Below are 23,446 nucleotides of genomic sequence, written 5' to 3'. Positions count from 1 at the left end.
GAACGCAAATGCGGGTGATGTGAGGATTTCAGTCGGTGTAACAAAATTTGACTAAATTTATTTAAGAAAGCAACAGAAAAACCGGTCGATTGACAACCACGCAGACGCAGTGCACCAAACACCGGCGACAGTGACGCACTGATAGAGCTTCAGGCGAATTAGGCCTTCTTTTACAACATTTTTTCTTCACTCGTGTGATGGCATTTGGCAAAGCAAACAGATCAATCACTGGGCCAAATTGCAGCTTTTGTTTAGTGATTTTTAAAAAGTAATTTACCCTCAGACCCTGTTTGGTTCCCAGGAACCGATAGGAATCGGAAAATAATCTAATAGTGAAATGAGAAACACTTTCTAGATATTGGTGTCAATAAAGGGACCAAACAGGCCTTCGTATAAAAGTCACACAGTCATGTGCCGCGTCACGCCCAACCAGGACACACCGCGCGCGCAACGAGATATCTGAACTCCATGGTTGCCAGCACACAGTAGCATAAAGATGATTTTGCAAGCATAAGAACTTTGTTCTCCATGTTCCACCATACTGACTTTTCTTATTAAAAAAACAGAATTTAGCAAATATAAAATATGAAGTCAGTTCATTGGCACATAAAGGATTAGAAAACAAAATCTGAAACCAGGTTATTGGAAAATCCATTGAGTAAGGACTATTGTGGCATCATTTTCTTCATACTGCTATACCCTTTTTTTTGCGAGACTCAATATAGATGCAGACGCTCATATGACGCGTACGTCACCTACCACTGAAAGAATAATGCCGCTAAATTCTAGAATAAATCTAGGAGAATATGAGCACCCGTGTCAAGTCTGAGCACGACTCACTTCGTCCTTCGTACATTATTTAATGGATATGTTATTTAGTAAATATATTTTAGGATTTAATAAATAAAGTGATTTAAAGATATACTTAACCCTCAATTTGTCTTATAGTAGTGAACAATTGCTAAGAAACCGATGTCATATCAAAAGATTTTTGAAAATTGAATCCATTCAAAATGTATGACATTTTGTTTATCCTAAATTGATATCCTAAGTTTAAAAAGTTTATAAAAAATGTAGAAACTTCTTGCAACACTAGATTAGCACTAGATACACTAAATGTAATCAAATTTAAATGAGTCTTAACAGGACAAACATGAAAAAACCATATATTTTTAATCGAGGAATTATACACTATGCATGCATATAATTTTAACTAATAATTAGCCAAAAATTCATAGAGTTTGGTTTTAATCACAATCTGTCTACTAATTTGGAGCGGATGAATTTCTTTAGAGAACTCACTAAAAAACATATGGTTAAATTTTTCAGAATTAATCGACGACAGGCGACTGATTTTTCGCATTCACGTCCGTCACCTGCCCACGAGCTCAACCTGCGCCCGTGGCCTCCCCATCTCTCTCATCTCTGGCGACTCCTCCCCGGCGGCCACGCCCGTGCCCTACTCCGGCGAGCTCCTCCCCATGCCCCACTCGCACCCGTCCCCGTGCCCGACAGCCATGTGTCTGCACCGGCCCCACCCCCTTCTTCCTTAACTCCGACGGGCTGAGAAGAAGGGGCACGGGGGGGAGGTAGGGCGGCACGGCAGTGGGGACAATGGTCGGACGATTAGGTCCCCTGGCGGCGGTGGAGGCGGGGGAGCTCCATGCGCGGGAGCTCCAAGGCCATGTCAGGCTAGGTCACCAAAGTTCCATGGCCAGGCCAGGTCAGGGCGGGGGCGGGGAGGGGGTTGGGGAGAGGCTGGGGTGGAAGACGGCGGCCACCGCGAGTGCCCAAGGATTACGCTGGAGCTCCACGGCCGTCGCCGCAGCCGCGGAGCTCTGGTGCAACCTTAGCGCGCCACTGTGGGGTGGTGGACCGCAGCGGGGGCAAGTACGAGGCTTAGGAGGGGCAATGGAGGGGGAGAAGATGCCAGAGGGAGAAGCCGCTTGGGCTGGGAGGAAGAAGGACGCCGGGAAGAAAGAAGGGGAGGAGTGGAGACAAAAAATATTTGTGAGATTTCAGTCACCTACCCTCTAAGAGTATCTCCAAGAGTTCCCTAAACCTCCTCCTAATCCTAAGTTTTTAGAAAGATCCATAAAAAATCCATCTCCAATAACTCCTAATATAATCTCCTAATATTTTAGGAGTTGGAAAAATTCCCCTCATCCGCGTAACTTTACGCGCCGTAGCCTCGAGCGTATCCTTCGACTCCCTGCCGTCGCGCTCAAGTCCTCCACGCTGGGGTCGCTCAGCCTCGACCGGGACGAGGAGGAGATGATGAAGTGGTGCGACGACGGCGGAGTTGTCGAAGCGGCAAAGACGCTGCCGCTGAAGCCGCAGCTGATGCGGCGGCAGAAATAGGTGCCAGGGTCGCCGGCCAAGACGTGGGTCCCCGAGCCCAAGGTGATCAACGTGTGGGAGCTCATGGACGGCCTCGATGACAAGGACGAGGAGGGCGACGCCGACGGCGAGGAGCGGCGGGAGAAGTCGGCCCCAGGATCGCCCGAGTTCGATCCGGACATCATCGCTGCATTCCGAAAGGCGCTGGATGAGATAGCCCCGCCGCGCTCCGGAGATACGGCGTGCACGTCGACGAGCGCGACCTGTCGATGCACTCAGGGTTCAAAGATGAGCTCCACGCCGCGCTGGGCTCCACCGCGGGAAGCAGGATCCCGCAGGTGTTCACGGACGGCAGGCACCTGGGCGGCGTCGAGGAGGTCCGCCGGATGCACGAGGTCGGCGAGCTGTCGAAGGCGCTCGAGGCCTGCGAGATGGTGCCCCCGCTGAGCTCCGGCGGCAAGGGCATTGCCCTGGAGGCGTGCTCCAGCTGCGGCGGCGTGCGGTTCGCCGGTTCGTGCCCTGCGAGGAATGCTCTGGTAGCTGCAAGGTGTTCCTCGAGGAGGTGGGCACCTTCAGGCGGTGCCCCGAGTGCAACGAGAACGGGCTAGTGCGGTGTCCCCTCTGCTCCTTGTGAAAAATCTCAGAGCTGCTATGGGCCAAGAGGAGACGTGCTCGTCGTCGGTGTTGGGGTCCAGCGGAGATGCCGACGGCGTCGATGGCGACAAGCCGGACATGTCGGAGTCGAAGCACACGAGGGGCGCGCCCTGTAGTTTTCCGTGATGGAAAAGAAAAAAAGCCGCAACATAATTTATGTGGGCCCTAAATTTGGTTTTTTAGTTGCCATTTATTAGAAACTCTTGGAGATGACATTCTTTTTTCCTCCCTAAATCTTTTTAGGAGTTGCCAAACTACAAGTTTTTAGGAGAAAAAAGTATGGAACTCTTGGAGATACTCTAAGACATACACTACTTTTTTCTGTTTATTAAAAAACAGACTATTCCTCTGTAGCGAAAAGTTATGGAATAGAATAAAAACTCTTTTTTTGAGCAGAAAATAAAATAAAAACTCGGTAGTAGCAATTGCCAATTGGGCCGGCCCAAAACTGCTCGGCGTAGTGTCCTCTCCCCCCACCCATCCCCTGTCTCGCCGTCGAGGGTTTAGGCACCGCTCGTGCCGGCACCGCCCTTCTCACGGCTGCGTCTCTTCCGGCTGGAGCGGCTCCTACCCCCACGGCAGGCTCAGGCTGCGGCGCTCGGTAAGCCGTAAGCCCCATTCCCCCACCGCCCCATCTTTCGCCCCATTCCCTTACCCCTGACTGGTTTGCTTTCGGCCCTCGTGAACCCTTCTTGATTTCAATCTTCCGAGCAAAATGCTTCGCCATTTTTGGAAATCTTGCGCCGTCTTTGATCTAACAGTGCGACTCATCAAGTAATCGATCTAGCAGGGCACGCCATGGAGCTTGGGGATGCCTTCAGGAAGCCCGCCCGCGCAAGTGGTGTCGTCGGCGGATCCTCGGCCGGCGGCCCGGACCGGCTGAGCTCTCAGCCGGACTGCCTCCTCCATACCATCATGTCCTCCTTGAAAGCTCGGCAGGCGGTCCAGACATGCGTGCTGTCCACACGGTGGAGGCACCTCTGGCGCTCAGTGCCGTGCCTCGACATCGACTTTGATGAGTTTAACAAGGCGCCCCCTTCTGACGACAGCTCTAGCTCCGACGATGGTACCTCTGATTCCGACAGTGACCGCTGGAATGATGATCCTGACGACGACGACGACGATGATGACAACATCCACAACGACTGGGAGCACTTCACCAAGTACAAGGACTGGGAGGATTTTGAGGACTTTGCCATGACACTGATACGCCGCTGTAACATTGCACAGTTGGATTCATTCCGGCTGCATACTGATGGAAGCAGAGCACCGGAGTTTGGCAATAGAGTGGCAGCAGGATGGCTCCATCGCGCCATGAAATACTGCACTCCTGATCGTGCCAATCAGCAGGGATTGAGCTCTGGTTCTTGGCGCCTCAAAAGGCTACATCTCTGCCATGTACTTCTTGATGACCATTTTGTGAAGTGTGTTAGTTCAGTGTGCCGCTCTTTGGAGGATTTGGAGCTGGACAATTGCAGTTGTGAAATTCAGTCAATCACCTCCCAATCGCTGAAGACCCTGGTTCTGAAAAGATGTGGATGGCGCAATCTTTCTGAGATTATATCGCCCACACTGAAGACATTGGTTATTGATGGCGGCTCAAATATAGGTGCCTGTGTGCTAGTTATCTTGGCCCCCTCTGTGGTGTATCTGCATTTGGCTATGCGTGTTGACTACTTTAGTGGTGGTGTTTCATTAAACGAGGTGCCATCCGTTGCCAAGGCTTTGATTCATCTATGGTATCACAAATATGTTTATGCAAGTAAACTTGCTGGCGATCAATTCAAGCTTCTCTGTAGCATATCTAATTCGACAAATTTAGAATTGTCGGGTGTTGGGACAACAGTAAGCCTTCACTGTCTCTTGCAATGTTCCATTTTATTCACTCCAATAATGTTACTGTGCTATCTAATCTAATGTGCTATAGGTGCTTGGTAAGGAACCCAAATTCCAAGAATTCAAGAACCTGAGGAGCTTATTGCTGGACAGATGTGATCTCAGTGATGACTTCAAGACATTGGTATTCTTTCTTCGGAGTTCTCCTATTCTTGAGAAGCTCACTTTACGGTGCTGCGAGGTATACTGTTGTTTGGTTTTTAACTTACTTAATGAACATTGTTCCTTGTCTTACATCTTTTATGCTGGCCACAGTTCCTAAAATATTCTAACAAAAAGAAAGGAACACCCATACTCAACAAGACCTCATCTTCTGAGCTCCGTGGACTGGATTTGCTGTGTGAGAACCTCAAGGTTGAAATCATATATAATGATGGCTATGGACCCCACCTTATGCAGCTTCTGTTGCGCATCTCAGTGAATTTGTCGAAGAACAACGTTAAACTCACCAAAGTTAATTAGTGTTTTTGTTATCCCAGGCCTTCCATGTGGCATTTCACCTAATGGTTCATGTGGAATTTATGTGCACATTATAGGCTTCCTTCAGATGCACTAAATCTCAAGCCTATACTTTTGACTAATTTCTAAGTGAAGCAGGCCTTTGCTCTATTGACTATATATGCTATTAATTTTTACTCTCTTTCCTTGCTTAAGGATATGATTGTCTCTGTAAAATGGTTGCTTTAATCCCTATGTGCTGTGTGTCAATGTCCACTGCCCATCGTCCACTTACATGGACCAAGCTAGATTAAGTTCTTACTTATTGGGAAACTGTCTCCTATTATAAAATATTGCAAGCTTGAAAAATAGGTTCGGAAATAGCTTGTTTTCTTCTGTTTTTTGGCCTTCTGGGGAATAGGCAGAGGTACATACGTTCGAAAACTACACACCATCTTTAATTCATCAGGGTTTTCGCCTTCACTGTGCAATTATCTTGTGTATGGATCCCCTAGATCTATGTGCAAAATATCTTGAGCCCCTCTGCTTTAACATGCATGTCCTTCTATGTGGCTTCGCCTTTTGGTTCACATGTGGAATTTACTTGCACATTATGGGTTCCCTTCAGATGCACTAGATCGCAAGCCTATATTTTTTTACCAATTTGTAAGTGATGCAGGTATTTGCTCTATTGATTATATATGCTATTGATTTTTACTCTCTCTTTTTCCTTGCTTCTGGTGCTTTTAACACTATGTACTCTGTGTATCTGTGGCTCTTGTCTACTTACATGTTTGCTTCTGTGTTTTCCTACTGAAACTGTCTCCAATTATAAAACATTGCAATCTTGAAAAATGACACCGGAAATCACATGTTCTCTTTTTCTTTTCTCCCTGGGGCTCTTTGGGACTTGGCAGACAGGTACATGCTTTGGAAAACTGTACACCAACTGAAATTCATCAGCGTTTTTGTCACCAGTGTGCAGATATCTCAAACTATACACCAACTCAAACTACATGTATGTGCAAAATATCTTGAGACCCTCCGCTTTCACATGATTCCAAATCGTATATCGACAATCTTTTGTCTGACTACAGATGAACTGAGAACTTTGTGCTGACTGCTGACTTCAGACGAACTGAAACGGTCTGGCTGGCTCACCCTCTTTTGTTTCTGCAATGCATAAGATCTGTAACCAAATCCCGTGTAATTTGAGTGTTTTCTGTTCCAATTTCAGTTGGTTTTCTCACGCAGCTCCATTTGACAAACAAATGCCTTCTTAATGAAAAACAGGCTGTCAAGTCTGCTCGAGAAAAAAAACAAACAAACTGAAAACTTTGTGTTCACTGCTGACTGATGCTGGTGGCTTGCTCACCCTCTTTTGCTTCAGTTGTTTTTTCCGTGCAATCAAACTTTGACATGTGTAAGTCCCCTAGAACGCAAATGTGGGTGATGTAAGGATTTCAGTCGGTGAAACAAAATTTGACTAGAAATTTGAAAAGGCAACCAAAGAAACAGAGAGAGTTTCAGGCGAATTAGGTCTTTCTTTTACAACATTTTATCTTTCACTCGTGTGATGGCACCTGGCAAATCAAACAGATCAATCACTGGGCCAAAGTGCAGCATTGTTAAGTGCTCTATAAAAAGTAATTTACCCACATATAAAAGCACGCACACAGTCATATGCAGCATCACAGCCAACAAGGCCACCCCAAAACAGAGAATAAATCTGAACTCCATGGTTGCAAGTTCACAACAATAGTCTTAAGATTGTTTTGCAAACATAACAATTTTGTTCTCCATGTTCTACCATACTGACTTGTTTATTCCCAAAAAAAAAAAGGATTTTGCAAATATAAAAGATGAAGTTAGTTCATTGGCACATAAGGATTTGTAAAACTGAAAAAAGATATAAAAACATGTCGTTGTAAAATCCATTGAATCAGGATTATTGTGACAACTTCTTCATATTGATATACCATTTGAACAGGTGTGATGCCCATTTTTTTTTAAAAAAAACTATGCAATTGAAAACTTTTTTTTTCTCAGGAATTCAGGAGACCTGCACATCTTTTCTATCAAGAGAGAAAATGTTGTCGATACCTTCATCTAGGATTGAATAACTAAAGTTTCTTTAAAGGTGTAGTTGACTCTCAATTTCTCTTACAGTAGTGAAAAATTGCTAACAAATCAATGTCATATCGAAAGATCTTTAAGACTGAGTTCACTTGTATAACTATTATTATTTTCTCCGTTCTAAAATGTAAGGCATTTTGTTTGTCCTAAGCGGAATTTTTTTCTTCTAAATTTAACCAAGTTCATAAAAAAAACATATCAACATCTTACAACACTAACAGCTTATTCGGCTCGACTTGTCTCGGCTTGTTTCAGCTTATTCTCTCTCACAGAACACTATTGAATCAGCTGAAACCAGGCAGAACCAGCCAGTACACAGTAGTTTTGTGTACCAGCCGAACGGGCTGTAAATTAGTTGCATTAAATACACCAAATTTAATCAAACTTAAATAAAGGCATGTTTAGATACCATGAGCAAATTTTAGCTTAAATTAGCCCTATTGCATCCAAACAAAGAGGCTAATAGGTGGGTTAATTTTTTAGCCAAGTCTTCAACTACTAGCCAACCATATATAATTTAGACAAATTTATAGCTCAACTAGGAACTAGCCATGTGCATCAAACATGCCCTAAATCTAACTTAGGACAAACTTAAAACATCATGTAATTTTTAACTAATTATTAGCCAAAATTTTATGAAGTTTGATTTTAATCACAATACGTCTACTAATTTCGAGCGGAGGGATTACTTTACAGACCTTGCAAAAAATTAAAATATGTTTCTTTAGGAGAATTACAGACTAATCCTCCGTAGCCAAAAATCATGGATTAAAAACTCCTTCTCAGCTATTGGGCCGGCCCAGAACTGCTCGGCGTTGTGTCCTCCTCTTCCCCAACTCTCTCGCCGTCGAGCATCCCCGCTCGCGCCGCCGGCGCCGCCCTTCTGACGTCCGCGTCTCCCCCCACGGCAGGCTCAGGGCGCGCTCGGTAAGCCTCATTCCCCTTCCGCCAATATTTCGCCTCGTTCCCGTACCCCTGAGGCCCTGATTTGTTTGATTTCGCCCCTCGTGAACCCTTCTTCATTTCAATCTTGCGATGAGAACATGCTTCTAACTCAGCAAATGCTTCGCCAATCTTGCGCCGTCTCCGATCTAGGAGAGCGAGCGACTCATCTAGTAATCGAACAGGATTTTGTGGTGTTTTGTGTAGATGGATTTATTTTTAATCTTTTTATTTATTTGTTCTGCGGGTTCTTTGGTCCTCTAACGTGGGGAACTGTTCCGAGCAGGGCACGCCATGGAGCCTGAGGATGCCTTCAGGAAGCACGCCCGCGCAAGTGGTGTCGTTGGCGGAACCTCGGCCGGCGGCCCGGACCGGCTGAGCTCTCTGCCGGACTGCCTCCTCCATACCATCATGTCCTCCTTGAAAGCCCGGCAGGTGGTCCAGACAAGCGTCCTGTCGACACGGTGGAGGCACCTCTGGCGCTCGGTGCCGTGCCTCGACATCGACTTTGATGAGTTCAGCAACACGGCGCCCGCTTCTGATGTCTTCGATAGCAACGAGAGCGACGATGATACCTCTGATTCCGACAGTGATAACTGGCACAACCACAAGGACTGGGAGCACGTCACCAAGTACAAGGACTGGGAGGATTTTGAGGATTTTGCCGTGACCCTGATGCGCAGCTGTAACATTGCACAGTTGGATTCATTGCGGCTGCATGTTGTCCAAAGCCGAGCACCGGAGTTTGGCAATAGAGTGGCAGCAGGATGGCTCCGTTGTGCCATGAAATACTGCACCCCAGATCGTGCCAGTTATCAGGGATTGAGCTCCGGTTCCTGGCGACTCAAAAGGCTGCATCTCTGCCATGTACTTCTTGATAATAATTTTCTGAAGCGTGTTAGTTCAGTGTGCTGCTCTTTGGAGGATTTGGAGCTGGACGATTGCAGTTGTCAAATTCAGTCAATCACCTCCCACTCGCTGAAGACCCTGGTTCTGAAAAAATGTCGATGGCGCAATCTTTCTGAGATTATATCGCCCACACTGAAGACATTGGTTATTGATGGCGGCTCAAATACTGATGCCTGTGTGCTTGTTATCTTGGCCCCTGCTCTTGCATATCTGCATCTGGCTATGCATATTGCCCTCTTTCGTGGTGGTGTTTCATTAAACGAGGTGCCATCCATTGCCAAGGCATTGATTCATCTACGGGGTCACAGACATCGTTCTGTCAGAAGTAAAATTGGTGGCGATCAATTCAAGCTTCTCTGTTGCATATCTAATTCGACAAATTTAGAATTGTCGGGTGTTGGGACAACAGTATGCCTTCACTGTCTCTTGCAATGTTCCATTTTATTCACTCCAATAATGTTACTGTGCTATCTAATCTGATGTACTACAGGTGCTCGGTAAGGGACCCAGATTCCAAGAATTCAAGAACCTGAGGAACTTATTGCTGGACAAAACTGATTTTAGTGATGACTTCAAGACATTGGTGTTCTTTCTTCAGAGTTCTCCTATTCTTGAGAAACTCACTTTGCGTCACTGTGTGGTATACTGTTGTTTGATTTTTAACTTACTTAATGAACATAGTTCATTGTCTTACATCTTTTATGCTGGCCACAGTTCCCAGAATATTCTAACAAAAAAAAGGGAACGCCCATACTCAACAAGACCTCATCTTCTGAGCTCCATGGACTGGATTTGCTGTGCGAGAACCTCAAGGTTGAAATCATATATGACTATGGCTATGGACCCCACCTTATCAGGCTTCTGCGGCGTGTTTCAGTGAATCTGTCGAAGAACAACATTAAACTCACCAAAGTTAATTAGTGTTTTTTTTATCCCAGGCCTTCTATGTGGCTTCTCACCTAATGGTTCATGTGGAATTTATGTGCACATTATAGGCTCCCTTCAGAGGCACTAAATCGAAGCCTATACTTTTGACTACTTTCTAAGTGAAGCAGGCCTTTGCTCTATTGACTATATATGCTATTGTCTTTTACTCTTTTTCCTTGCTTAATGATGTGATGGCCTCTGTAAAATATCTGGTGTAAGCCCTATGTACTGTCAGTGTCTGCTGTCCACTTACATGGACAAAGCTAGCTTAAGTTATTACGTATTGGGAAACTGTTTCCTATTATAAAATATCACGATCTTGAAATATGGGTCCGCAAATCGCATGTTTTCTTCTGTTTGTTTTTCTTCCTGGGCCTTTGGGGACTTGGCAGAGGTACATACATATGAAAACTATACACCATCTTGAATTCATCATTGTTTTTGCAATCGCTTTGCAGTTATCTTGTGTATGGGTCCCCTACATATATGTGCAAAATATCTTGAGCCCCTTTGCTTTGACATACATGTTCTTCTATGTGTCTTCTCACCTTATGTTTCACATGTGGAATTTCTTGCATATTATGGGTTCTCTTCAGATGCACTAGATCACAAGCCTATACTTTTGACCAATTTCTAAGTGATGCAGGTCTTTGCTGTATTGACTATATATGCTATTGATTTTTACTCTTTTTTTCCTTGCTTCTGGTGCTTTTAACACTATGTACTTTGTGTATCTCTGTCTCTTGTCTACGTACAAGTTTGTGTCTGTTTTTTCCTACTAAAACTGTTTCCAGTTATAAAGCATCGCAATCTTTAAAAAATGGCACTGGAAACTGCTTGTTTTCTCTTGTTCTTTTCTCCCCGGGGCTCTTTGGGATTGGGCAGCGAGTGCGAGGTAGTACATTCCAAACAAAATTTCATGTGCAGATATCTCCTGTATGCGCCCCCCACCCCCCCCTACATGTGTAAGGATACTGAAACAAAAGTCCCAGTAACACAAATGTGGCTGATGTAGGGATTTCAGTATGTGAAACAAAATTTGATTAAATTTGAAAAAAGCAACCAAAGAAACCGGTCGATTAACAACCAAGCAGTGCACAAAGCACCGGTGACAATGACGCACCGATAGAGTTTCAGGCGAATTAGGCCTTCTTCTACAACATGTTTTTCACTCGTGTGATGGCATGTGGCAAAGGAAACCGATCAACCACCTAAGGCCTGTTCGGCTTACCCAGAAGCCGGCTTGTTCGGCTTCTTTTTTCAGCCGAAGCCGGCTTGTTTGACTTCTTTTTTCAGCCGGAACGGTATTTTTCTCTCACAACAATTCAGCCAGAACAGTGTTTTCAGTCAGTTTCAGCCAAGTTTCAGCAAGCCGAACGGTAGGTCAAGAAGGTGGGAAAGCGCCTTTCTATTGTCCCAAAGTGCACCATTATTCAAGAAGGTGGGAAGCGCCTTTCTATTGTCCCAAAGTGCACCATTATTCAAAAAAGTAATTTACCCACATATAAAAGTCATACACAGTCATATGCCACATCACACCCAACAAGTCCACCCCAAACAATAGTAGCATAAAGATTGTTTTGCAAACATAACAATTTTGTACTCCATGTTGTACCACATTGACTTGCTTATTCATAAAAAAGATTTTTGCAAATATAAAAGATGAATTGGCACATAAGGATTTGCAAAAAGAAAACAAGATCTGAAAACAAGTTGTTGGAAAATCCATTGAACCAGGATTATTGTGTGGCAGCATTCTCTTCATATTGCTATACCATTAAAATAGATATGATGGCCAAAAAATACAAATAGAAATCCTTAGTACTCTTGTAAGCAATCGAAGGTGAAACCTAACATTTCTTTTTCTCAAATTCTTAGTAGACCTGCACATCTTTTATATATCAAGAAAGAAAATGTTATTTGAAGAAACCTCGTCAGTTTTCTATAGGTGTATTTCTGGATTTAATATAAAAAAGTGTCTTTAAAGGTGTACTTGACCCTCAATTTGTATTACAGTAGTGAAAAATTGCTAAGAAAATCAATGTCATATCAAAAGACCTTTAAAAGACTAAATTTGTTCATATACTACCTCCATTTGAAGTTATAAGACGTTTTTCCTTTTATGGAGATATATTGCTTCTACTGTGATATAGTATATATATAAGTATATAGCAAAAATTATGTATCTAGAAAAGCTAAAACATCTTATAATTTGGAATGGATGGAATAACTTTTATTTTCCTCATGAATGACATTTTGTTTATCATAAATTGCATAATAATCTAAGTTTAACAAAGTTTATACAAAATATATAGGAACAGCTTAACACGCTAAATAAAATTATTTAGTTGCATTAAATAAACCCAATTTAATCAAACTTAAACAAGTCTAACTTAGGACAAATCTAAAACACCATACGTTTTTTAATCGAAGAATTTTATACTTTGCATGCATATAATTTTAACTAATTACTAGATATGTGCCCGTACGTTGCACGGTGGCCTCGAATTTTGTCCACATCTATTTTTTTGCTGTAGCTTTAGATCTATTTTTTCCTATAATTAATTCATAACTGCAGTTTCTATGGTCCTATTGCGGTTAATTTTTTATGGTGGGCTAATTATTATATGCTTGAACTGTAGTAAAAATTTCATACTAGTATGTCATTTTTACTATAGTTCAAGCATATAATAATTAGCTCACCACAAAAATTTCACTACAATTGGACCTTAGAAATTGCAGATATAAATTAATTACAAAAAAGCATAAACCTAAAGCTACAGTAAAAATTTGTACTAAAACATACCATATTATATGTTAATTATGTAGATATACTCATGTGGAGTCCAAAAAAAATAGATTTTCCACTTTATGATTTTTTATGATTTATTATGATTTTTCAAAGTTTTAGCCGAAATAAATAAAAAAGAAAAAGACAAAACCGTCTTTGAAAACCGCTTATAACCGGTTATGGAGGTAAAACGAATGGTTTTAAAAGTTCAGGAAGGCGGTTTATCTAGTTTTAGAGTTCAGCGAGGAAAGCAGACTTTTGCAAAAGTTGAGGAGCTAACGTGGACTTTTTCGAAAAAAAAACCGAAAAACAATTGGAGTAAAGACTCGGTCGCGGCAATTGGGCCGGCCCAGAACTGCTCGGCGCTCTGCTCCTCTCCCCCCAATTATCCCCCCATCTCGCCGTCGAGGGTTTAGGCACCCGCTCGCGCCGGCGCCGCCCTTCTCACGGCTGCGTCTCTTCCGGCTGGAGTGTCTCCTACCCCCACGGCAGGCTCCGGCTGCGGCGCTCGGTAAGCCCCATATCCCAACCGCCCCATCTTTCTCCCGCTTCCCGTACGGGTGATTAGTCTGCTTTCGGTGCTCGTGAACCCTTCTTGATTTCAATCTCCCGATGGATCACGGTTCTGATTCAGCAATGCTTCGCCACCTCTTCGAATCTCGCGTCGTGTTCGATCTAGCATATCGACTCACCTAGTAATCGAACAGGATTTTGCGGTATTCTGACCTAGATTGTATTTATTTTAATTTTTTTTTCGCGTTCCTTGTTTGTTCCGTCGTCTAACGGAGGAACTGCTCGAGCAGGAGATGCCATGGAGCATGAGGGGGGAGACACCATGGAGCTTGACGGGGGCGCAACAGGGCGTGGCCGCGCAAGTGGCGGTGGCGGCGGAGGCGGAAGCTCGGCTGGCGACCTGGACCGGCTGAGCGCCCTGCCGGACAGCCTCCTGCACGCCATCATGTCGTTCCTGAAGGCCCGGCAGGCGGTGCAGACGTGCGTGCTGACCACGCGCTGGAGGCACCTCTGGCGCTCCTTGCCGTGCCTCGACATCGACCAGGATGAGTTCAGGGCTGCGCCGAAGCCTTCCAACAACAACCACCTTGCCCCCGACGTTGACGACTCTGACATCGAATTCGACGAAGTTGATGACTCTGACGGCAACGAGGACGACGGCATCAAGGACAATGAGTGGGACAGCTTTGAGGATTTTGCTGATTGCCTGATGCATCACTGCAACATCGCTCAGTTGGATTCCTTGAGGCTGCATGTGAGTAAGAGCAGGGCACCTAGTTTCGCCAATAAACAAGCAGGCGGATGGCTCAGGCGCGCAATGAAATACTGCACCCCGGGCCCTCCCCATCAATGCGAGGGACTGGGGTCCACCAATTCTTGGCGCCTCAGAAGGCTCTATCTCTGCAATGTGGCTCTGGATTGCCGTTTCACGATGCATGTCAGCTCAGTGTGCCTATCGTTGGAGGACTTGGAGCTGGAGGATTGCATGTGTGCGATTCATGCAATCACCTCCAACTCACTGAAGAGCTTGGTTCTGAAGAACTGCCGATGGAATTTTCTTTCTAAGATCACATCGCCCACGCTGAAGAGCTTAGCTATTGCTGGTGGCACGAATTCTTCTGACTGTGTGCTGGTTATCAGGCCCCCCGCAATTGCTCATCTGTGCCTCGATGTGCCTCTTCGCTTTGCTAAACGTGTTGCAGTAAACTAGAAGGTTTCAGGTTTCGGGATGGTGGTAAATCTGCATATTTGTTATCTCTGCTTTTGTTATAGTAATCTATGTAAGACTTTAAAGGAGATGCATCCTTCCAAGAGCTAAATGCTGACTTCGGTTGCTCAACGTTTTCTGAATTCTGAGTGCATTACTTGAATACACTTTGGATCATATGTCAGCATTCGTTCCTTAACTTTTTCAGGTGCGGCTCTCATGAGCTCAGACCATTCAATGTTCTTTGGCAGGAGGAACAAGTTTACAGATTATTTTTTTGATTGATGATTCTCGTTTAGTACAACACAGTGTGTTTAGGTACCCAAGGTACATTGGGGGGTTTGGGCATTTTAAACCTTAGCTCTGATGATCTGCTCTTTTGTTTGCCCAATTGTGGTTTTAAATAGTTGAATAGTGGTGGTTTATGGTAGAAGTTTCTTTAGACAGTCTCCTCGGGGAACTGATTCTTTTACTCATATTTGCTTCTGTTTTTGCTGTACCCTACATCCTTTCAAAAGCTAATCAAATACCTTCCTCGTTTGGTCAACATTTTTGAAGTGAAGTAGTGCCTAAACATATCGGCATGTTTATTCACTATTGCTGTTGGGTCTGAAGAAGTACTTTTAAGGTCGAAGTTACACTTTTAAGAGCTTGGTTCTGAGTTGCAGATGGTACCATCTTTCTGAGATTGCATCGCCCACACTCAACAGCTTAGCTATTGTTGGTGGCTCGAATAATCCTGATTGTGTGCTGTCTATCAGCGCCCCGCGATTGCTCATCTGTGCCTCGATGTTTCTCTTTGCTTTGCCAAACGTGTTGCAGTAAACTATAGGTTTCAGGCTTCGGGATGGTGGTAAACCTGCATGTTTATTATCTCTGCTTTTGTTATAGTAACCTATGTAAGACTTTAAAGGAGATGCATGGTTCCAAGAGCTCAATGCTGACTTCAATTGCTCAACGTTTTCTGAATTCTGAGTGCATTACTTGAACACATTTTGGATCATATGTCAACATTTGTTCCTTGCCTATTCTGGTTGCGGCTCTCATGAGCTCAGACCATTCCATGTTTAGGTTCCTTTGGCAGGACAAGCATGGCTCCACAACAGTGGACATGTATTGTACTCTGATCGAGGCTGATTATATATACGGTAACCAGACGTCCGGGGCGGTCGGACGCAACTCCTTCACTCATTCGCTCGCTATTAAAAAAAAAAATCCTCCACTGTGCTTATCCTCCACTCATCCGCCGACTCGCTCGCCTCTCGCCCCCTCCATCGCGTGCGCCGCCCGCTCCCTCCATGGTTGGCAGTGGCGCCCTCACCCACCCTGGCGCGTGCCCTCCCCTATCCCGACGCGTGGCCATGGCTGCCTCCCTAGCCGGCGGTGGCGCCCTCACCCACCCCGGCAGCTCCTTCCCCCACCTCGGCGTCCTCCCTCACTCCGGCGTCCTCCCCCATCAGGAGCCCCCAACGCTTGTAGATCCGGCGGCCCTCTCCCCCACACCGGCGAGATTCATGGAGCACGAGCGAGATCCTTTGGCGGTGGCACGGCGGTGTTGCAGGGGAGTCAGCGGTGCTCCTCCACCCGGGCGAGACATCCTCCCCACCCCCAGCGGCGCCCTCTCTCACCCCGGCGATCGTGCTTCCCCCACCCGATGGCCATGGCGCTCCCCGCGCCAAGCTCTCTCTCTCTCCTCCTATGTTGCATATGTATGTTTCAAGTGTTTCAGGCGTTTCAGATGTATGCAGTATTTGTTTCATATGGATGTTGCAAAAGTAGATCGGGGGGTGTTGCACATGTTGCCTATGTTGCAATTGTTTCGGAGGTCTGTTGCAATTGTATGTTTCGAGTGTTTCAAATGTTTCAGATGTATGTTTCATCTGTGTTTTCCGAACGCATGTTGTAAGTGTGTTTATCTGGATGATGCATGTGTTTCACACATACGTTCATGTATTTTATTTGGATGTTTGCTATGGTTGCTACGGTTTTCAAGTGTTTATCAGGTGTTTTTTTCAAATGTTTCAAAAACATGTTTCAATTGTTTCAACTGTCTTCAGACGTATGTTGCAACTGTTGTATTTGGATGTTTCAAAAGTAGATCGGGTGTTGCATCTCTCCTCCCCACCTTCTGCTGTATCGTCTCTCTCGGCGCCGGCAGGGCATCCATACAACGCCGCTGCCAGGTCCTTCCGAATCGGAGGCGCCGCATCCTTCCCCTCTTGTCGCTCGGGCGGCGCGGGCCCCGCATGGATAGTGAAACGGGGTGTAGCGCGCGGGCGTCCAGACGCTAGCACTTCCGTTATATATACGTTCCAGTGAAAATCCTATATACAAAAACATGTTTGGCTAGGAGTATACAGTATAACATGTCTAGTGAAAATCCCATGCCATTTTTCCGCAAAAAAAAAAAAAAAGGAAAATCCCATTCCATCCTGGTGACACGAAAACAGAGTGCTATCCAGCCTCTGCACGATCAGCACTGCACAGGCAACATCCAACGCCGCGACAGCTTGCCCGGCCCGGCCCTCCAAACGCTGTGCTGTGCTGTGCCCAGCAGCGCCGCCGGCGACGTGGCCTGCAGCAAGTGTCACAACCTCCCTCCCTCCCTTTCTCCTACCTTGAGAACTAAGCCTCTTGTTAAATGTTAATCCGCCGACCGCCGGCCGCCGGACGATATAAATTTACTCGCGGACACGCTTGGAATCTCCAACGAGAACAAAAGCAGCGACCTTTATTCATTCTGGTTCTGCGGTCTGCCTCTGGCCTCGTAGTCGTCAATCAATGGCGAAGCTAACGGAGGCGAGGGCGAGGCCGGCCGCCGCGACCGCGACCTCCGCGCGCGCGCGGCCGCCGCGGGCTTCGGTTCCGGCGTTCGGCGGGTGGGAGGGCGGCGCGGCGGCGCCGGACTACTCGCTGGACTTCACCAACATCCGCGCCGCGCGGATGCAACAGCGCAGGAAGGCGCTCTCCTGGTCCAGCTTCGTCGGCAACGCCGCCGTCGCCGTCGAGACGTCACCCGGCGGCGCCACAGGCGGCGGCGACGAGGAGAAGCGGGAGTGGTCCTTGGCGTCGGCCAGCGACGGGGACGACGACGACCGTGAACGACGTCAACGCCACCGGCTCCGCCGCCTGCGTAGCGCCGACGACGATGGCGCGGACGACCGCCTGCCGATCCAGCCTCGCCGCGCCGCTCCCAAGGTGAGCTGACGCCGCCGCCGCCGCCGCCACATTTAATTTCCACGCCAAGCATAGTGGTATGTCAACTTGTGTGTTGTGATCGATCAGAGTATCGTCGTGCACAGACAAAAACGCACTGTTTGGAATTTTGGATCATTGCATGGACCTAAAATTGCTTTGCTAGGAAAATTCACGCAGATTTGCAGTGGCAGATGAGTACAAAGTTGGAGAGTTCAATGTTGCCAATCAAATTCGACACTCCCGATGACGCCTCTTTGTTCTACTCGATCAAACAGACAAACAACTAGGCCTTGTTTAGATGCCATCCAAATTCCAAGTTTTTTCACTCTCTCTTCATCACATCAATTTTTAGCCGCTTGCATGGAGTATTAAATGTAGGTAAAAAAAATAACTAATTGCACAGTTTAGTTCGAAATCACGAGATGAATCTTTTGAGCCTAGTTGGTCCACGATCGGACAATATTTGTCAAATAAGACGAAAGTGTTACTATTTATCGGTTTGAAATTTTTTCACAATCTAAACGAGGCCCTAGTACAAAAATATCTTCTTCTTCTTTTTTACATTCATGCCAACTGCACAAGATCACTCCGCTAGCTTTTGTACTTTAACGACTTTTCTTTCTCTTAATGAAATACGTGCCTCGTGGTACGGTCAAGGAAAAAAAACTGCAGATGATCACAAACATCAACACATATAAATCCCAATTCCCAATCACATTCATGGTTACACAAATATCGTAACTGTCATAAGCTTATCTTCCATGCACCATTGGGCATTGCCATGAGCTTTCCCTCTTATCCCCCACTCTCTTCCCACATTCTTGCTATTTTTCTCCATTTGGTTATACTTAAATAAACTTCAGTTTGTTAGCTGGTTCCAGTGCATGGAGCCGAGCTGATTGTGGTGATTGTTCTTGAATCAATTTTCAACTCCATACAATTATATTCAATTCGCTGATTTTCGTTTCATTTTGCTTGTGGATTGGATGGGCAGGGAAGGAGCAAGTTCAAGGGCTACCTGTTTGGTTGTGTGAGTGGACAATGGTGATGACACACGTGGGCCCCCTGCACCTGCACTGCCAAGAACGAAGATGTCAAATTCAAGAAACGAAGACGACTTGGCTCTCACATATATTTGCAATTTCTGGAATTAAAGATCATTGTGCGTAGTACAGACATTGTTGCCTTGCTGTGGTTTTTGGCGTACCAATACCATGCGTGTGGGTGGTACAATTGGCACATGCATGTCCAGGGCTGTCCCAACAATTTCTAGGGCCCTTGGGCAAGCAAGACAATGAAGTCCCGGCAATCTAATATTTTAATATCACGAGATTGAACTATATAGTACTACTAGTAATAAGAGTTAACTCGCAAAATATAGTTCGTTAAAAAACGACAATACATCAAAGAAGTTTAAAGAACGGTGAAATCACAGTAACATGAAATGACTTAAAATTTAAAACAAATTATGGGCAGCCTGCTGCCAGTGGCATGTCCATAAGTTCCTTGATGAATTAAATAATTAAACTAATAGATCAACAATTCGCTGCACTATCGCTTGATGCCTGTATGTATTGGATTGCAAGGTAAAAAAGAAACTGAAGTTTTCAGATCGAACAAACAATAAATACTGATGAACTGAAACCATAATCACTTACCGCAGAGAGTCAGGGACAGGGATGAAGGGACTGCAGCGCAGCTGGGTTAGTGGGCGCCTGCTGGGATCACGGGATTCCAGATTACGGAAATCGGGATTTCAGGATTTGGGAACACCGGAACAGCCGCCGCGGCACAACAGCACGCATGCTTTGACGCGGAGTCGCGAATAGGAAAGGGTTGCCGCGCAGAGCCACAGACTGAACTGGACGTGACCGTATGGAGCCAAATGCATGTACTACATATACGTATACTCATGGGCCCCTAGTGCCATGGGCCCCCGGGCGTCGCACTGCCTGCCCTCCCCCATGGGACGGGCCTGTGCATGTCATCTGTGAGAGATTCTGACAGACATTTCTTGTACCCGTTTTTCTTTTTCTTTTTTGTCGTGTAAATATGTGCTGTAAGTTCATTAGTGATGCTGATAATCCGTATGTCGTCTTCGTGAATTTGCCGTTGTAATATCAAGTGCGAGTGGGCGTAAAATGTCATCATTCGCAACTTAACTTCATTGTACAATCGTAGGAAAAATATGAGAACCCGACGAAGGAAACAATAAAAAGAAAGAAAAACGTAAGATTTACTTAATGACGGGATCCCAAGGGCTGAAGGGCAAAAGTTTGGTGCGAGATGATTTTAAGGATGCACATAACAAGAACCAGATATTTATAAAAGAGGAGCAGTAACAGAAAGAGAAGCGGCCAGTTGCAAAGCAGCAGTGGCACATAAGGAAAAAAAACATTTCAGGGACATATTATCGAAGGGCATAACTGCAAAAGAGGAAAAAAAAAATAGGAGAAAAGTGAAAGTAGACTATCAGGCTCAAGAAGGACCCGTATAAAACTAACTCAGAGAAGCATAGTGTGGTTGTGAGAAAGCCGACTAATTTAGAGAATCAGAGGTGTAAAAACGAAAGCCGTCAGAGGCATAGGTGTGAGAAAGTCAGGGACCGACGCGTAAAATCTCAAACTAACTCAGAGAAGCAGCGGTGTAAAAGGAAATCCACCAGGAGCATTGATGTGAGAAAGTTAGGGATGAACGCGCAAAATCTCAAACTAACTTAGAGAAGCAGAGGTGTAAAAGGAAAGCCGTCAGGGGGCATGGATGTGAGAAAGTCAAGGACCGGCGCGCAAAATCTCAAACTAACTTAGAGAAGTAGGGGTGTAAAAGGAAAGCCACACTAGGAGCATTGATGTAAGAAAGCCAGGGATGGACGCGCAAAATCTCAAACTAACTTAGAGAAGCAGGGTTGTAAAAGGAAAGTCGCACTAGGAGCATGGATGTGAGAGAGTCAGGGATCGACGTGCAAAATCTCAAAGTAACTCAAAGAAACAGAGGTGTAAAAGGAAAGCTACTGCGTAAAATCTCAAACTAACTCAGAGAAGCAGGGTAAGCCAGGGGTTGACGCTCAAAATCTCAAAAGAGAAACAGAGGTGTAAAAGGAAAAGCTACCGCGCAAAATCTCAAACTAACTTAGAGAAGTAGGGGTGTAAAAGGAAAGCCACACTAGGAGCATTGATGTGAGAAAGCCAGGGATGGACGCTGAATCTCAAACTAACTTAGAGAAGCAGGGTTGTAAAAGGAAAGTCGCACTAGGAGCATGGATGTGAGAAAGTCAGGGATCGACGTGCAAAATCTCAAAGTAACTCAGAGAAACAGAGGTGTAAAAGGAAAGCTACTGCGTAAAATCTCAAACTAACTTAGAGAAGCAGGGTAAGCCAGGGGTTGACGCTCAAAATCTCAAAAGAGAAACAGAGGTGTAAAAGGAAAAGCTACCGCGCAAAATCTCAAACTAACTCACAAGAAGCAGGGTAAGCCGAGGGTTGACACGCAAAATCTCAAAAAAAAATGACCTTTTGTTGATTTGTGCATGTCACCTTTGCGCAGGGACCATGTTAATTATTCTTTGGATCATTCTAATTTTATCGGATGTCTCCAACGAAACAAAGTAGGCGCTATCGCTTCGGATTATAACTTGGTCTTCCCTTGTTTACCTTAGGCGGTATGGTACCTTTTTTTTTTGTACTTAACCTTTGCCTATCCAGCCTAATAAAAAAAAAATACAATTGGCTATCCAGCGACCACAGCTCCCCAGGCGACCCGCGCTCGTCCTCTCGTGGGCCGGCCTTCCAATGTCGGCCCAATGTGACGACGCGACGCTCGCGGCCCACTGCTGATCAAGAATCTGATTGTGCTGTTTCTAAAAAAAGAATCTGATTGTGCTCCACAATCTTTCAAAGAAATCCGTTATCATAAATAAAAGAAAATAAATACGCACAGTACACTGGTAAATCCACACATGCAGGAGTATAGAACAACCGGTACTCGGTCACGCACTTTATTACTACAAGTTTTACACGTACGTAACCAAACTGATACATAGGTCAGGTTTCAAAAAAAAAAAAAAAAACTGATACAGAGATCACAGAATTAATTAACATAATTGAGCTACATAAGCCTGATCATCTATCCATAAAGGAGTATAGTCGCGCGTCACGTACGTGCGGAAACGATCGAACGGCTAGGTAGCTAGCTTCACATCAGCAGGTTGCGGATGGTGACTTCATCATCATCAGCCGCATCGTCGTCGGCGCCGTCGACGACGACGGCGGCGGCGACCGACGGGTCGTCGTCGTCCTCCAGCAACCGCGCGAGCCCCTCGGCGGCAGCGTCGACCTCGGCGTGGAGCCTCCGGATGTAGACGCAGGCCTCCCGCAGCACCCGAGCCCTCGTCGACGACGCTTCGGCTTTGCCATTGGCGGCCGCGGCCGCCTGATCGGGAGGGAGGAGCGCTCGCAGCCTCGAGACGAGCTCGTGCTCGTCGGCCGCCGCCACTTGCTGCTCGCCCGGTGCGGCGTCGTCGGTGCCTGGCGCCGGTGACAGCGGCGACCTCCTCCTCCCCCGCCGGTTGTTGGACATGGACGACATATGCTCGATCGATCGTGTGTCAAGTGTAGTACTGTAGTGTGTAGCTAGCTAGCTAGCAGTGCACTGCAAAGTAGTCGGACTTGGAGTGTGCATTGGCTTAGCGTATCGTACCTATATATATTAGTGTGATTAATGTGTACATGTGCGTATACTGCGCTGCACTCTCTATATCTACCTTATTAGATATATATATATATATATATATATATATATATATATATATATATATATATATATATATATATATATATATATATATATATATATATATATTATATAGCCATACAGGAGTAGGGTTTTATAAGTACTCCCTTTGTTAAGGCTCAAACTTTTTAGCGTTTAACTAAGTTTATAAAGAATATTAGTGATATTTATATTTCTAAATAAGTTTATTATGAAAATAAATTCAACGATCTATCTAATAATACTAATTATGTATCATAAATATTAACATTTTTTATATATTTGATTAAACTTTAATACACGTTTGACTTCTCATGGAGTAATAAGAACGACAGTTGAAAAAGCGACGGAACGCGATTAGTGATGCATTAGGTCCATAGCGGCCACCATGTGACATGCATGCCGCACCATCGGTTAATAATAGGCAGTGTACGTAGCTAGTCTCCTTCACGTGATGCTATTTGCATGATGATGAAACAAAAACATGTATAAGAGGCAGACGTGTAGCAAGGTCATTTTGTAATCAATAAATATGTATTTTAATTATTTATTGATAAATGGGTCATTAATTAATTTTCCTCTACCATGGTGTGTTTGTATGCTTCATGTAATTATATTTGATTTATATTCATATATATCTGAAGTATATACAATTATTCTCAAGTAATTATTAATTTGATTCATTTTTATATATATCTGAATAAGTAGTCCTTTATTGTAAAACATGT

The 23,446-nt window shown here is 45.1% G+C and overlaps 5 protein-coding genes, 1 non-coding gene and 1 pseudogene across 13 annotated transcripts; 5 read left to right on the top strand and 2 right to left on the bottom strand.

Annotated features, from left to right (window-relative positions):
- The first annotated feature begins 2,424 nt into the window (after positions 1-2,424).
- Positions 2,425-2,974, top strand: LOC136480520 (uncharacterized protein At5g39865-like; annotated as a pseudogene).
- A 510-nt stretch (positions 2,975-3,484) lies between these two features.
- LOC136482570 (MEIOTIC F-BOX protein MOF-like) lies at positions 3,485-6,569 on the top strand. Of its 5 annotated transcripts, XR_010765124.1 has the most exons (5): positions 3,485-3,595; positions 3,785-4,839; positions 4,922-5,071; positions 6,246-6,346; positions 6,426-6,569. XR_010765124.1 is itself a non-coding variant. In XM_066479791.1 (4 exons), the coding sequence occupies exons 2-4, from the start codon at positions 3,793-3,795 to the stop codon at positions 5,350-5,352; spliced, it is 1,263 nt and encodes a 420-aa protein (XP_066335888.1). In that variant the 5' UTR covers positions 3,485-3,595; positions 3,785-3,792; the 3' UTR covers positions 5,353-5,537. The 5 variants fall into 5 exon arrangements, 4 of the variants coding, with proteins under 4 accessions (XP_066335888.1, XP_066335885.1, XP_066335887.1 ...); XM_066479791.1 differs by lacking the exons at positions 6,246-6,346; positions 6,426-6,569 and adding an exon at positions 5,146-5,537 and having other exon boundaries at positions 3,785-4,698; XM_066479788.1 differs by lacking the exons at positions 6,246-6,346; positions 6,426-6,569 and adding an exon at positions 5,146-5,537.
- Positions 6,570-8,264: 1,695 nt separating this feature from the next.
- On the top strand, positions 8,265-10,389 carry LOC136482569 (MEIOTIC F-BOX protein MOF-like). 4 transcript variants are annotated; one of them, XM_066479787.1, is made up of 5 exons: positions 8,265-8,391; positions 8,693-9,723; positions 9,806-9,955; positions 10,030-10,128; positions 10,254-10,389. In XM_066479787.1, exons 2-5 carry the CDS (start codon positions 8,701-8,703, stop codon positions 10,308-10,310), a joined length of 1,329 nt encoding a protein of 442 aa, XP_066335884.1. In that variant the 5' UTR covers positions 8,265-8,391; positions 8,693-8,700; the 3' UTR covers positions 10,311-10,389. The 4 variants fall into 4 exon arrangements, with proteins under 4 accessions (XP_066335884.1, XP_066335881.1, XP_066335883.1 ...); XM_066479784.1 differs by having other exon boundaries at positions 10,030-10,389; XM_066479786.1 differs by having other exon boundaries at positions 9,806-10,128.
- A 3,010-nt stretch (positions 10,390-13,399) lies between these two features.
- Positions 13,400-14,945, top strand: LOC136482568 (MEIOTIC F-BOX protein MOF-like). The gene is made up of 2 exons (XM_066479782.1): positions 13,400-13,544; positions 13,837-14,945. The coding sequence occupies exon 2, from the start codon at positions 13,845-13,847 to the stop codon at positions 14,754-14,756; it is 912 nt and encodes a 303-aa protein (XP_066335879.1). The 5' UTR covers positions 13,400-13,544; positions 13,837-13,844; the 3' UTR covers positions 14,757-14,945.
- A 2,589-nt stretch (positions 14,946-17,534) lies between these two features.
- On the top strand, positions 17,535-19,194 carry LOC136480519 (uncharacterized). The gene is made up of 2 exons (XM_066478039.1): positions 17,535-17,951; positions 18,946-19,194. The coding sequence occupies exons 1-2, from the start codon at positions 17,535-17,537 to the stop codon at positions 18,997-18,999; spliced, it is 471 nt and encodes a 156-aa protein (XP_066334136.1). The 3' UTR covers positions 19,000-19,194.
- A 2,254-nt stretch (positions 19,195-21,448) lies between these two features.
- LOC136484672 (U6 spliceosomal RNA) lies at positions 21,449-21,552 on the bottom strand. Its single transcript, XR_010766171.1, has one exon. It is a non-coding gene; the product is annotated as a U6 spliceosomal RNA (small nuclear RNA).
- Positions 21,553-22,142: 590 nt separating this feature from the next.
- LOC136480518 (transcription factor ILI1-like) lies at positions 22,143-22,526 on the bottom strand. The gene has a single exon (XM_066478038.1). The coding sequence runs from the start codon at positions 22,524-22,526 to the stop codon at positions 22,143-22,145; it is 384 nt and encodes a 127-aa protein (XP_066334135.1).
- Positions 22,527-23,446: the final 920 nt, after the last annotated feature.

This window comes from Miscanthus floridulus, chromosome 9, assembly GCF_019320115.1.
Source record: "Miscanthus floridulus cultivar M001 chromosome 9, ASM1932011v1, whole genome shotgun sequence".
Lineage (NCBI taxonomy): Eukaryota > Viridiplantae > Streptophyta > Magnoliopsida > Poales > Poaceae > Miscanthus > Miscanthus floridulus.
This window is presented reverse-complemented; position numbering and strand designations above follow the sequence as displayed.

Excerpts from the sequence above, each read along its gene's own strand:
- LOC136482570 (XM_066479788.1), top strand. The coding sequence starts at position 3,793 with ATGGAGCTTGGGGATGCCTTCAGGAAGCCCGCCCGCGCAAGTGGTGTC. Across the intron at positions 4,840-4,921 it reads TGTCGGGTGTTGGGACAACA|GTGCTTGGTAAGGAACCCAA; the intron begins GTAAGCCTTCAC and ends AATGTGCTATAG. Across the intron at positions 5,072-5,145 it reads TCACTTTACGGTGCTGCGAG|TTCCTAAAATATTCTAACAA; the intron begins GTATACTGTTGT and ends TGCTGGCCACAG.
- LOC136482569 (XM_066479783.1), top strand. The coding sequence starts at position 8,701 with ATGGAGCCTGAGGATGCCTTCAGGAAGCACGCCCGCGCAAGTGGTGTC. Across the intron at positions 9,724-9,805 it reads TGTCGGGTGTTGGGACAACA|GTGCTCGGTAAGGGACCCAG; the intron begins GTATGCCTTCAC and ends GATGTACTACAG.
- LOC136482568 (XM_066479782.1), top strand. The coding sequence starts at position 13,845 with ATGGAGCATGAGGGGGGAGACACCATGGAGCTTGACGGGGGCGCAACA.
- LOC136480519 (XM_066478039.1), top strand. The coding sequence starts at position 17,535 with ATGGCGAAGCTAACGGAGGCGAGGGCGAGGCCGGCCGCCGCGACCGCG. Across the intron at positions 17,952-18,945 it reads CTCGCCGCGCCGCTCCCAAG|GGAAGGAGCAAGTTCAAGGG; the intron begins GTGAGCTGACGC and ends TTGGATGGGCAG.
- LOC136480518 (XM_066478038.1), bottom strand. The coding sequence starts at position 22,526 with ATGTCCAACAACCGGCGGGGGAGGAGGAGGTCGCCGCTGTCACCGGCG.